This window comes from Hippocampus zosterae, chromosome 14, assembly GCF_025434085.1.
Source record: "Hippocampus zosterae strain Florida chromosome 14, ASM2543408v3, whole genome shotgun sequence".
Classification (NCBI taxonomy): domain Eukaryota; kingdom Metazoa; phylum Chordata; class Actinopteri; order Syngnathiformes; family Syngnathidae; genus Hippocampus; species Hippocampus zosterae.
The window spans coordinates 12,205,897-12,219,219 of NC_067464.1; the positions used below are offsets into that span (position 1 = coordinate 12,205,897).

The following is a 13,323-nucleotide window of genomic DNA, read 5'->3' on the forward strand; positions in this document are numbered from 1 at the left end:
TTCTTTTTTACGTCAAGTATGAAACATGGCCCATTTCCCCATTTTGAGAATCAAATATGCACACCGTTCGTTGTAGAACTACACTTCCCATGATGCACCAGCGGCCCGCCCTCAATTGACCCTGTGACTGAAAATAATCTCATCAGCTGATCTGACCTGGCGACAAAATAATGTAGCGAGTGAGATCTGTAAGGGAGGGGACCTGCGAACAAAAACAATGACAAGGCTCGGATGGATTTTGCAAAACAGCTCCACTTTTTAAAGACTTTTTAAGCGACGTCGTAAGGATCCGTTCCGGCTTGATGGTGTCCACTGTTATCGGAGCTCTTTGACATCGATTGACTGCAGTTTTGTTGATGTTTTCAAGTATATGTCGCTAGCTGCTCATTTTTTTGGCTGCTGCTACTGCGAGGATCGCTTACTCAAAAACGACGGGCTTGATTTAGACAAAGCCCCAACACGCACAGAACCGCTAGTTTGAAGGAAAGCGTTTCCTGTCTGGATGCCACAGAATTATATTTGTCGTTTTAACCGGGGAGCTATTTTTTATGATTAAGGGCCAGTCTGGTAGCTAGCTAGTTGTTACCTTGATTTGCACATTTCATTATTCACAAGGAAGAGTTTTTGGTCTGCTGACGGTTTCGTACACATCTTTCGCCTTTGTTTTTCTTGACTATCGTAACTTCATTTGTGTGTGTTTGTGTTTAATGGTAACTTTGAGGAACAAACAAGCTAACTGCTTGTTGCAAGTCAGGTCTATTCTTTGTGGTTACACTAGTAGCAAATGGATGTCGGTATAACAAATTGTTATATGCTTTAAATGCACGCCAGTTAAAATAACTTATTTTGTTGTGCACAAAACAACATTACCCTTGTGAGAATGCAGCTAATTTAAGTTGACTTCGTATTTTACAGTAATTTAGCCAGTATTATCACAGTGCTGTCGGAAATAGCTGGTGCTACAGTTAAAAGCATTTCAAAAAGGCAGTCAGCTGTATTTTTAAGGTGACAGAAACGATGAGTGGGCATGGCTCATCATCTTCTGAAAAGGGAGTCAATACAAGTCGAACATGTCAAGAGAGTTATGTCTGTGGTGGCTCTGAGCAGGCCGCTTTTGATTGTCAAGAGTGCAGCACCTTGCAGTGTGTTCGTTGTGATCTCGAGCTTCACAATCAAAAGCGCTTCCAGAACCAGGAGCGCCTCCAGATAAACCCGGGCCACGTCCCTTACTGTGACAACTGCAAAGGAGGGGACAATGGAAAGCGCAGCAGATCAGTCGTCCGTTGCCAGAACTGCAAAGTGAACTTGTGCCAAGAGTGTCAAAAGCGCACTCACAGCGGAGGGAACAAGAAGAAACACCAGCTCATATCGTATCTTCTGCCACCGAAACACACGGAGCTCAAGTTTGTTCAAGCTTCTGTTCAGCCTGCTGTCCAAATCGCTGATGAGCAAAAGTCACTGAAGGCAGAACTCCTGGAAAATGTGTCCAGTTTCCTCCTTGTTGATGAAAATGAGGAAATGCAGGTAAGCTGTACAGAAGTAGTGCTTCATAGAAGTAAATCAAAGTCTTATTCCTTTGATTTTAACTTTCCCAGATAAAAGATGATGTCGCATTTGTGAAGAAGCTGAACTGCGGCGCCAGCCAGCTCCTGAAAGTGGTGTCCATCTTTGGTAACACCGGAGAGGGCAAATCCCACACCCTCAACCACACCTTCTTCATGGGCAGGGAGGTGTTCAAGACTTCCCCCACACAGGAGTCCTGCACGGTTGGCGTGTGGGCGGCCTTTGACCCCTTCCATAATGTAGTGGTCATTGATACAGAGGGGCTGCTGGGGAACAGTTCCAAACAGGGCCAGAGGACCCGTCTCTTGCTCAAGGTGCTCGCCATCTCTGACCTCATCATTTACCGCACCCACGCAGATCGCCTCCATGATGACCTCTTCAAATTTCTTGGAGACGCCTCGGAAGCCTATTTGAAGCATTTCACCAAGGAACTGAAGGCCACCACGGCTCGTTGCGGTCTGGATGTTCCTCTCTCTACTTTGGGTCCCGCAGTGATCATCTTCCATGAAACTGTCCACACAAAGCTTCTTGGTACAGGAAGAAATTCTGTAATCTCTTTTTACAGTATGTTTGCTATAACAGGGATGGATTATCTTTTATTCCTATGCGAGGGCATTCCATTTTTTTTAATAGTCCAGTGAAAAGTAAATTTTCTTTTGGGGACGGGGGGAGTGGCGATGTTGCAACAATTGAACCAGCATGGCACATCTGCCACACAGTTCTGTGGTTCGCAGTTCAAATTAGGGCTGTTGCCTTCATCCTGCAGTGTGTAAATTTTTTTTCTCACCCAAGCCACTGTTGACACTGTTGATTAAGCTGATCAGCTCCTCTCACATCTGGCTGTATTTTTCAATGTTTTATCATTTATATTTCGTGTCAATTGTATACATTTTCACGCTGATGGATGAACACAAGTTTTGGACTTTGCAGCGGTTCCCGTTTTCTTTTTGTTTTGTTTTCTGTCTGCGCTGAAGTTATCAGACACAAACATCTCAGGCAGGCGAGTTATTCCCTATTAATGATGCGTTTATGCTTTGCGTATTTTACATCAAGCGCCTCGGTCGGCAGCTAAAGCCTTGGAAAGATGTTGAGTTTGTTCATTGTAATTATTTTAATTCACAATGTGATTAAAATGGTATTTTCAGCTACAGAAATGCATAATGCATTTAGTTACCTTTTTACAAATGGCATAGAAGGGGCCACATTGCAAAGTTTCCGCTATATCGTATCCTGTGCTCCATCCAGCGAGCCTGTATAAAAATGTGGACGGTTGACAGGAAATATAAAAAGATAAATGCAGAAAAATAGAGCAGAGAACCTGATAAGCTTAATCGGGAAGAAAAATACACAATTGGTTCAATAAAGCATGTGGCAAGTACAACCTTGAATAGTCGCTTTACAGCTCGCATCACGTCTCAACATAATGCTAACCTTATGAGGTGCTTTATGGCGGAATGCCTATGATTTTGGAGAAAGGGAAAGAAACAATTGATAGAAATTGTGGTCAAACGTAAAGCTTGAGCTTTACTTCTCTGTTGAAACGGAACTAGCACATTATTCGTACACTTACCTCAATGAAGCATCTTTTGTGTTTTGTTTTAGGCAACTCGCACGAATCGGTTGACCGGCTGTTGTTGGAGCGTTTCAAAAAGGTTTCCCGTTTCCCGGAGGCCTTCAGTTCTGTTCAGTACTGGGGCACGCAGACTCTCACTCCGCCCACTGACTTCTGCGGCCTGCAGAATAAACTGGAGCAGCTCCTGGACAACAATGCCACGCGTTCTCCACGCACGCCTGTGGTCATCTTCAAAGCCCTGCTGGTAGGGCTTCTTAAAAAACGAGATCTGAACATCTCATGTTAAATGAGTTTATAAACGTCTATGTCATGCACATGTTATTTTAAAGTAACATCTATTTTGGTTTGATTTCCTTATAGGCGTTAAGTGAGCGCTTCAGTGGGGAAATTGGAGACGAGCTGGTCGCCCACAGTTGCTTCTTCCCTGATGAGTACTTCACTTGCTCCAGCTTGTGCCTCAGTTGTGGGTCAGTGTCTCTTGAATCCCAGCCCTATGCTTCCTTAAGTCTCCTACTGTTGGTATATGTTTACATTTCCGACCCACCGATGTCCTCGCAGATCTGGTTGTAGGAACAGTATGAACCACCTCGGAGAAGGAGTCTGCCATGAGGCAAAGCATCGATGTCGCTATTCAGTTCAGCAGGATAACCGCATTTTCACCTGTAAAGTAAGCACAGTCAATATATATTTGTTCCTCATGTTTACTTTTACCCTACCAACACAATGCGGACAAAAAGCACACATTAAGTGAGAAATATGGAGTTGTTACAATAGACCTTGTTTTGTGGCACAAATGCAATGGTGGAACAAAAAAATGCCTGCCTCAATTTTCACATTGTAAGCTGAGTATGAACAATTTTAAAACATCTTGCTGTGATGAAGACCTAAAGTTGGGGTTGGGGTGTCACAAGACCTTTTTCATACAGGAGTTATACGCGATTTGGAGTCTACACTAACACAGTCATGAAGTCATAATTATCGCAAATATTTGGATGAAAAATGTTTCGATAACAACTATAAAGTAAGTATAACTAAGTGTGTGCTTTTTGCACCTGACAATGTGCATCTATGCCACTGCGCAAACTTGTTTCTTGCACACAATTTGGAATGTCGAAACGTCCTATCACGGGACTGGGAAACCAATGAGCCCTTGTGTAGTGAATGTCATTGTATTTCAGCAATTCAAGGTCAAAAAGTAAAATGACTTGTTTGTTGCATCACTTCAGGCTTGTTATGAAGGCGGCAAAGAAGTGATTGTCATCCCGAAGACCTCAGCTTCCTCGGACTCACCTTGGATGGGCCTCGCCAAATATGCCTGGTCAGGGTGAGTAGGGGTTGCAGGGGGCGTCGCACGGTCAGGGATGAATGAACTCTGTCAAGGCTTTTGTTACCCTGCATGAACTTGTGTTCCAGTGATTTTAATGCAGTTCTTTCACAAGCATGAATCAGTGTCGCTTGTTCCCTCCACCCATTCGGCGCAGTCGAACCATCAACTGTTATGTCACTAGTCACATTTCTAACCGATTATTCATGGGGGTTTTTTTGTATTCATTTTCAGGTATGTTATTGAATGCCCCAACTGTGGAGTGATCTATCGGAGCCGTCAGTATTGGTATGGGAACCAAGACCCAGTGGATACAGTAGTCCGCACCGAGATCCAGCATGTTTGGCCAGGGGTAAGAGGAACATGTTAAAGCCTGATTACTGTATACCCTCACATAGTAGCCTTCGTTCTGGGTGATGCCACACCTCAATTAATGACTGGGTTTCGTCAAAAACAATTCATATTCTGGATCCTATCCCAGCAACATAATCGAGAGCAATTTTCAAATTCTGAAATTTGTAAAAGAAAAAGAAAACACCTCTGCTTTATCTTGGTCGGTCATCAGTCTTTATTTTTAATATATATCTATATGTCTGTCTATTTATTTATATAGTGTCCAGAAAGGTTTAATGCTTAAGAAGTGCAGTCCACATGTTTATGTCTCATTGTTGCATGAAACATGAAAAGTTCAAGAGAGCGACATACAGTATTTTTTGCATTATTGTTGCAGTCCGACTTAGGACTTACTGACCTTTGTTTACTTGTTTGGTAGCATTTTGTGACGTTGTCGTAGTGAGCGCTTAAATGACAAAGTCAAGTCAAAGTGTTCAGTAAATTGATATCTCAAATTGCTATGGATAAACTGCCTTTCATAATACTACATGGTTCATTTGCCTTTATTTCATCGTAAGTCAAACCTTTTGCACCAAAATATTGATACGCCATTTTCTTTAGAATTCGTCATTGCCTTGATTACAAAAGCTCCTCTACCTTGATCCACATGATCATATCTTGTCAATATTCGACACATTTGATGAGTCTAGGCCTGAGGACGTCGACGAATTATTTATTTTGTCTTAGTGGTAGCGGCACGTACTGGTTGGAGTAAATATAATATATTTTACTCTGATGTTTTTGCCCAGCGGCTTAACCAAATTTGCCTCGTAGTTTCTTGGAAGAGGTTTTAGGCCTTCTAGATGTCGCAACACGAAGTTTGTGTATTTTCATGAAAAGCTGTTTCCATGGCAACACACTGTTCACCAAGAAAACTCCACTACTTGTGACGATCTAAACACGCAAGAAAACTCCTGAAACTTTGCAAACATATCAGGCCTAGCAAGAGCATCAATAATTGTTTTTTTTTAATGACTCAACAACGCCCTAGCAAATTTTCAATGAAGCAGGCTTGGTTGTATGTGTCAGCAAGATTGATTAAATTTTGGATGTGTTGTACAAAATGGCGCCGCAAGAGTGGCTGCCTTTCCAGCAACTCCTATATTTTGTTCTACTTCTTTCATAACTTTGCTGCTGTGAATTGGGATTTCTCCATTGCGAGACTAATAAAGGTTTTCTTATCTTATCAATACAATACATCCTGATTTATATAGCGCTTTCACAACAGCTGCAGCTGTAACAAAGCGCTGTTTTGTAACAACCCAAGACCTACAAAAAAGTCTCGTATGCGAAAGCTAACAGGAAGTTTGCGATTTGTCATTTTCTTTCAGGTTTGAAACCTTTTGGGCCTTTTATAGAGGTCATATTTTTGAAGTCCTCAAAGAGGTTTTACCTGATTGTCTTGAAACTGTTGATTTCTTTCAAACTAAGATGATCTTGACAACTAGGGAAACAAAGTCTTTTTATTTTGCTAAACACTGTTGCCTTGGTGACGTACTGTTTGCCAACAAAAATGATTTGGAGCCTTACTCAAAATTCAGAAGGAATTCGTCCATTTTTAATTTCCTTTCAAATGTTGCCTCATTTTTGGCTTTTATAGAGGTATGATTTTTTTGTGTGCAAAATATCATGAATGTGATGTACTTTAATTTAAAAAAAATCCAAATCCAATGTGCCAGTACCTCAATATTGCCGGGGACTGCGAGGGCCCTTAACTCATTCATTCCCAAAGACGTTTTTAAACGTCTTTTCAGACTTGGTCTAGAATTGGCTGGTACTGAATGAGTTAATAGCTGCTCACAGTTTTACTTGGAATTGGGTTTGCATATGTGACATGCACCAACTGAAGCCAGGACGGAACAGTTCCGTCTTAAACTGCCTGATATTGTTGATAGATACAAAAATATTTAAAAAATACAAGAACATCAATATGTAACTGCTGCTAATGTAAAGCAGTTACATATTGCGTTCCCTTTGTAAAATTGAAGTAAGAATCATCTACTAATCAGCAAACGGCAGCGTGTCTCACCACCTGCTTCCTTATGTACTGTATTTGTACAAATGAAGTCTTCCCCCTCAAAGAGACACCTTGCTTCACAGTTGGGTTAAATGCCCTCGGCTAATATCTGAGGAAATGTTGAATCAATCATAAACTGCAAACAAAACTGTCATCTTAATTTTGTAGCAATAATTGAATGTCTGTGTTGTGCAGTCGGAGGGCTTTTTAAAGGACAACAGCAATGCAGCGCAGCGACTTTTGGATGGAGTGAATTTGGTGGCCCAGTCTGTATCGGAGCTCAGTGTCAAGCCTGCTAAGGCCGTCACCTCCTGGCTGACAGACCAGATCGCCCCCACCTACTGGAAACCCAATTCTCTTATCTTGGTGAGCGAGCCGTAACATCCCCGCCCCCTGTCACACGACACCTGTAGCCTTAGCCAACACTTAGTGTCCCAAGGGACATTTATGTTGTGTTCCTTGCCTGTTACGTAATCTTTGTGTGCTCACAAGATAAAGTGTGGACATTACGCCCCCCCCCACCTCCACCCCTCCCACTACAAAGCAGGTCGTGGTCAATAACAGCGGCTCATTTGTCTCTCCCATAAGCTTTGCCATAAGTGTCAAGCGGTTTTTCTGGAGAATGACACCAAGCATCACTGCCGTGCCTGTGGTGAAGGCTTCTGCGATGGATGTTCATCCAAAGCTGCCCCCGTCCCCGAACGCGGCTGGGGTCTCGGCCCTGTTAGAGTTTGCGATGTATGCTTTGAGCAGAGAGCCTTACATGCAGGTATAGCCGCGCTCATTTGTGTCACGACGCCAGTCTCACCTCACAGTTTTCCTCGGACAGTAAGTGCACCTCATGAAGCATTTTGTCGTCATGCAGCTCACGAGGAGGAGGAGGAAGGCGGAACACTTGCCAGGAAAGTTGGCGAGGCAGTGACCAACACCATAGGGGTTGTCGTCACCGCTATTGACATCCCACTTGGTGAGTGTTTCCCAAAGCAAAACCTTGAGAGGATTGTTGCGTAATAGGAGTAAGTCACTCTGTCAACGTTGCCGTATGAATGCATTGCCCTCTGGTGGCAAAGACAAATCGTCTTTACAGTCATGGTGTGAGATCATTTTTCAGCTTCATCGCTCATGACCAGCCTGCAAAGCTGCACTGATAAGAAATTTAAGATGTCATTATTCCTAACTTGTGATGAAGAGACCATATTTTCCGTGCTTTTTCGGTTAAAATGTCCCAAATGTCAACACTATCTTTGAAGATTTGAGGGCGCCTGCATGGCATTATTGCTGAAGCGCTGCCATTTAACCTTCAACTCTGTCATTAATTTGCGCAGTCTTATTGGAATTGAGAGATTCAGCAGATGCTCACTAGCTTCGGTAATTTCATTTTAAGGGCCCTCGTTTCAAATTCACTCTCATTGTACATAATTTAAATGTCACTCAGAGTGGTCGTTCTAACTGCAACGATCATGCAACAATTTCATGTAGTGGATTACATGAGAGGGTTTGTTGTTTTGAATTTCCAACAAGAAACATCCCATGGCAATAAATAATTTCCTTTTGCTCCTGTACACTCACCAGCTATTTCCTTAGGTAACACTTTTACAATTTAAATCATAAATACATTTTATCAAATACTATAAATATCCACTGCAGTTCTACACTTATGCACCTCAATATTCACCATATGAGACCAATGACTTCAGTAAATAGTGATTGAGTGCTTATAATCTTTGACATTTGTTGGTTTGTGCATTTTTGCCTTTCTACAAGTGTACCATAATCACTCTAATTTGAGTGGTTGTTGAAAAAAAAAACAACAAAAAAACACACTGATTCACTACCTGCTTCAGAATATAATTTCACTTTTCAATTCGGCCCACTAAGACGACCCAAGTGAAACCTATCCAAAGGAGGCATTATAGACCCACGTAGCTATAAAGGGGATCTTTCCACAATCGGAAATGTACTTGACAGTATTTGCTGGTGTGGTGTGTGTTATATCAACAGGCCTCCAGTTACGGACCTGAAAGTCAATCCATCTTCTTTACTGAACTCAATACTCTGTTGCACTTTGTCTGCAATGACAGAATGAGCACCTCAAATGAGACAGGAAACAATATGGAGTGAAGTATTTCAGTATGGCAAACTGCTTCTGCTCTTCTGCCATTCCCCTCAGAGTGAGGCAGCTGTCACAGATGCTAATGTGGATGTGCGAAAAAGCTGCCACCATATGGATCATGTCGGTGGTACGCTTTCAATAAACAAGCAGTCAATAATAATAATGTGTGATGAACACTCCACAAAAAAAATCTATAGAAAAAAAGAAGGCAAACAACGGAAAACAATAAAGGGATTTATTATGAGTCGGGTGGAGGCCTCGTACCTGCCCTGAATTTTAATTATTCTTGTTCGACATTTCTATGCTTTCTAGCATGACTGTGCCCGTTCCCAAAGTATTAGAACCCTGACCTTAACCCCGAAATGAGACAATGACACAATGAAAAACAGGAAAGGGTTTTCAATCTAGAATATTTCTTTGAACTTCTTTGAACTTTTTCCTTATGCTAATATGGCCTCTCAAAAACATGCAAGTAAAATAACATGAAGCGTGAGTGAATCGTTTCTCTTGAGAGTATATGCAGTGCCATTTGCTGGCGACCAGTCAAGGGTGTACCCCGACTCCCACCCAAATTTAGCTGGGATAGGTTCCAGCAACCATAATGAGTAAAAGTGCTTTAGAAAATGGACGGATGGTTCAGAACTGTGTCACTCTGGCTGTTAGGTTACATGACAACAGCTTTTTGGAGTATGAAACCAAAACATCCCTCAATGTTGTCGAGAATCTAAATCAAATTGATAGTTGTTGTTCTAACTGCTCATGTTCTTGTTGTGAATTGGTGTTTGATCAACTTATGCTCTCACATATTAGATGAGCAAACGAGCCTTACAGTCTGACAAATGGCTGCTTCAAAACAAAATGGCTGTCTTCCTGTTCAGTTTTACCCATGATTCTACTTTTTGTGCTTCTTGTGTTGTTATATTTATATATGTCTATGCAGTTTTGTGTTGATCGGTGAACTCTTTGCACACATGAAATGTGTGTTTTCAGGTATATTGAGGCCCCCACAAAAAGGCAAGGAAGAGATAATAAACAATGATACCAAGAGGGCCTTCACACCAATAACATATTAAAACTATCGGCATGTGCAAGGATGTCAAAACGGCAATGGCAAAACACAGCACCGTAGTAATATTTATGTTTATACATTTTTCCAGCAAGGTGTACATATATACTGCCAGATGGAGTCATATACTAACTTCCTTGGCAAAATATTCATTGATGTATCATACTAGATATGCAGATAAAAGCTGTTCAAAACAAGCCAGTTTCATCCTAAAGGACAACAGGTTGATGTGTTGGTAGCTCTTCTATACAATTTTTTCCCCCAGATTTTTTTTTCTAGGTCTATAGTGTCATCCCCAAATAATGGTAAATTTGTGCAATGGTGCTATATTTTCTTACATTTATACTTGGTGTCGGTATAATGTCTAGCTGGACTAATATTCGTCCAATCTAGGTCAGGGATGGGCAACTTAAATGCTGGAGGGGGCCACCATTTTTCACTTCCTAAACAGATTATATAGGTGTGTGTGTGCGTGTGTGTGTGCGTGTGTGTGTGTGTGTGTGTGTGTGTGTGCGTGTGTGTGTGTGTGTGTGTGTGTGTGTGTGTGTGTGTGTGTGTGTGTGTGTGTGTGTGTGTGTGTGCCTGTCACCATACGTCGCTGGCATAAATAGATTTTTTTTTCAGTCATCTTTTTTGTCAAATTGGGTAATTTCTCATGTCACACCCGATGATCTCACAAAGCATGATGCCTCAGTGTTGCCCACAATGGAACACATGTTCATTATTTGATATGAGCAGTTGTCGATTGTGTGCTTTTGGACAATTTCTCACAGTTCCTCTGAGATGGCTTTTGTTTTTAGAACTGGATGGCTGCCTGGTGCTCTCATGTTCTGTGTATTGTCCACAGCCTTTTGGTCGCGCACCCCTGTATTACTATCAATATTCTGTGCTCCTTGAAGGCCTGGTGAAAGATGCCGCCCGTCCTGCCTACTGGGTGCCCGACCAGGACATTCTCTCTTGCCACATCTGCCGACGCGAATTGACTGCTAAACTGTCCAAGCACCACTGCCGCGCCTGTGGCCAAGGGGTGTGCGACGACTGCTCCCCGGAGCGTCGAGCTGTGCCGTCTCGTGGCTGGGACCACCCCGTGCGCGTATGCGCCAGCTGCAACCAAAAAGCCGGAGAACTTTAACAGAGATGATCTTCAATTACTCAGTATAATTGGACAGAACCGCTCGCTTTGTTGTCATACCTCTGCTTCTCCAGTGGTCTTGTATCTGTGGAGAGGACATGCTTAGGTATACTGTACGTAGGACACTTAACCAAATTTGGGAAAGTGAGCGTTCATGTGGCCTTTGTAGAGCAACCAGAATCTGTGAGTTACTTGACTGAGAGTGTAATATGCATTTCCACTCTTGATTATTCAATGTGTATATTGGAACTCTTATTGATACATGTCCACATGTGTATGATAGATGGCTGATGAGCTATTTTTCTACTAGGAGAAAATATTTTTTTTAAAAGTAACATTTAAAAAATACTAGATAGTTGAGAGTGTTATTAGATTCCAGACATTCTTTTATCAATGAGTATTGTCATAATGTATGTGTAATGGCCAAGAGGTGTTTTATATGCGTGCAGGTTACATTGCATGCTGTGTTGCAACTTTTTAGTTTTTGCACTAAGCCTTTCTTCAGCTGTTATAGGTTGTTGCTAACCATGGCCAAAATAACAGATGTCCAAGTTTTGGATAGATCTGCCGTGCCAAGTCATTCGGGTCACTGTGTCCGTGCTGGTATGATATTTATATTTTACCAAGTCAGTTGTGGGTGTATGACGACGTAGAACCGTTTGCAGCTTGGAAATGTAGTTATGTTTGAGAATTGATGTAAAAACAAAAAACAGCTGTCTGATATGCATGACAATACATGAGAGCCTTATGGTCATTTACTTTGTTTTTTTTGTGGTTGCTGTTTGAATGACTTCATCACTTTTACCAGACAGTATGTTTAAAAAAATGTAATGTGCTCATTTAGATTTTTAACGTTATTATTGATGGCTGCTCTATTTTTGTTTGTTTGTCCCTAATTCTAATAATTTGTCATGCTCTTTGTCCCTTACATGTGTAAATGTTTTCCTAGTTTTTACTGTCTTTGAAAATATTCACCTTCCGTACCGCCTGATCCTCACTAGGGTCGCGGGGGGTGCTGGAGCCTATCCCAGCTGTCTCCGGGCAGTAGGCGGGGGACACCCTGAATCGGTTGCCAGCCAATCGCAGGGCACACAGAAACGAACAACCAATCAGCCTGCCATGCATATTTTTGGAATGTGGGAGGAAACCGGAGCACCCGGAGAAAACCCACGCAGGCCCGGGGAGAACATGCAAACTCCACACAGGGAGGCCGGAGCTGGAATTCTTTGAAAATATATTTTGCCATTTTTCACCAACCTGTATTTCTTTTCTCCATTTCACATATTTATTTGTTCATCCTACTTAGACTGCCGCTCGAACAGGATGAAGTGATTGAGACGTCATGTATCTTGTTTGTTTTGCATCACAACATGTACTGTTTCACTACCTAATACGTAATGCCATGGACGCTCAACGCCTTAGAAAGGCTTGACTTTTGTTTTTAATTTAAGTGAATGTAACAGTCGGCTACACATAGACATTAAAGGGCAAAAAAAATACGATACTGATGACTCTTTGCCCATTAAATTCTCTGGTCCAAAAAGGCCTCCTGCGTGACTAGATTTGACAAAATGTTGTATCGCACCCCGACATGACATAGCATTGCGCAGGATAGAATCGGAACTACATCTTGTATAACTGGAGTTCATTCCTTTGGGGGAAAAAGTCCAATCTGTTGCTTCCCATATCTTCTGTGGTGTTTTATAAACGCGTGCATGGATGAAAATATTTGACAAAGATAAAAAGTGTCAAAACATGAAGTGGGACTCGCCCTTTGTGTCTCTGATGTGTGTTTTGGGGCGTAGTGTGTGTTAACCACTAACTGCAGTCCTATGTGGGAGGAAAACAGTGTTTGCATTCCGTGCTGCACTTTTCTCTCACCGCTGCAGGCTCCGATAAAATGAGGAAAAGCATTCCCTTCGAGCTTATTGATGATGCCACTAAATAATTAATAATTAGTTGAATGAATAATTAAACATAGCTTTCTTGTGTCCACTCTTTCACGTTGTTACGTGTTGGTGTTATGCCAAAACTAATGTGATTCACCTAAATTGTGACTCTCAAGCAACATATACTTTGCTACGGTAAGTGGTGTGAACATATAGAGTGAGGGAAAACCCTTTAAAATTATTTTGACAGTTT

At 41.9% G+C, this 13,323-nt stretch overlaps 1 protein-coding gene across 1 annotated transcript; it reads left to right on the plus strand.

The window, feature by feature from the left end:
• The first annotated feature begins 130 nt into the window (after positions 1 to 130).
• On the plus strand, positions 131 to 12,837 carry LOC127614657 (zinc finger FYVE domain-containing protein 1-like). Its single transcript, XM_052085991.1, has 11 exons — positions 131 to 1,524; positions 1,596 to 2,094; positions 3,166 to 3,380; positions 3,497 to 3,603; positions 3,695 to 3,803; positions 4,363 to 4,460; positions 4,695 to 4,812; positions 7,066 to 7,236; positions 7,459 to 7,639; positions 7,736 to 7,837; positions 10,949 to 12,837. The coding sequence occupies exons 1-11, from the start codon at positions 1,018 to 1,020 to the stop codon at positions 11,179 to 11,181; spliced, it is 2,340 nt and encodes a 779-aa protein (XP_051941951.1). The 5' UTR covers positions 131 to 1,017; the 3' UTR covers positions 11,182 to 12,837.
• The last annotated feature ends 486 nt before the right edge of the window (positions 12,838 to 13,323 follow it).

Excerpts from the sequence above, each read along its gene's own strand:
- LOC127614657 (XM_052085991.1), top strand. The coding sequence starts at position 1,018 with ATGAGTGGGCATGGCTCATCATCTTCTGAAAAGGGAGTCAATACAAGT. Across the intron at positions 3,604-3,694 it reads AGCTTGTGCCTCAGTTGTGG|ATCTGGTTGTAGGAACAGTA; the intron begins GTCAGTGTCTCT and ends ATGTCCTCGCAG. Across the intron at positions 4,813-7,065 it reads TCCAGCATGTTTGGCCAGGG|TCGGAGGGCTTTTTAAAGGA; the intron begins GTAAGAGGAACA and ends TGTGTTGTGCAG.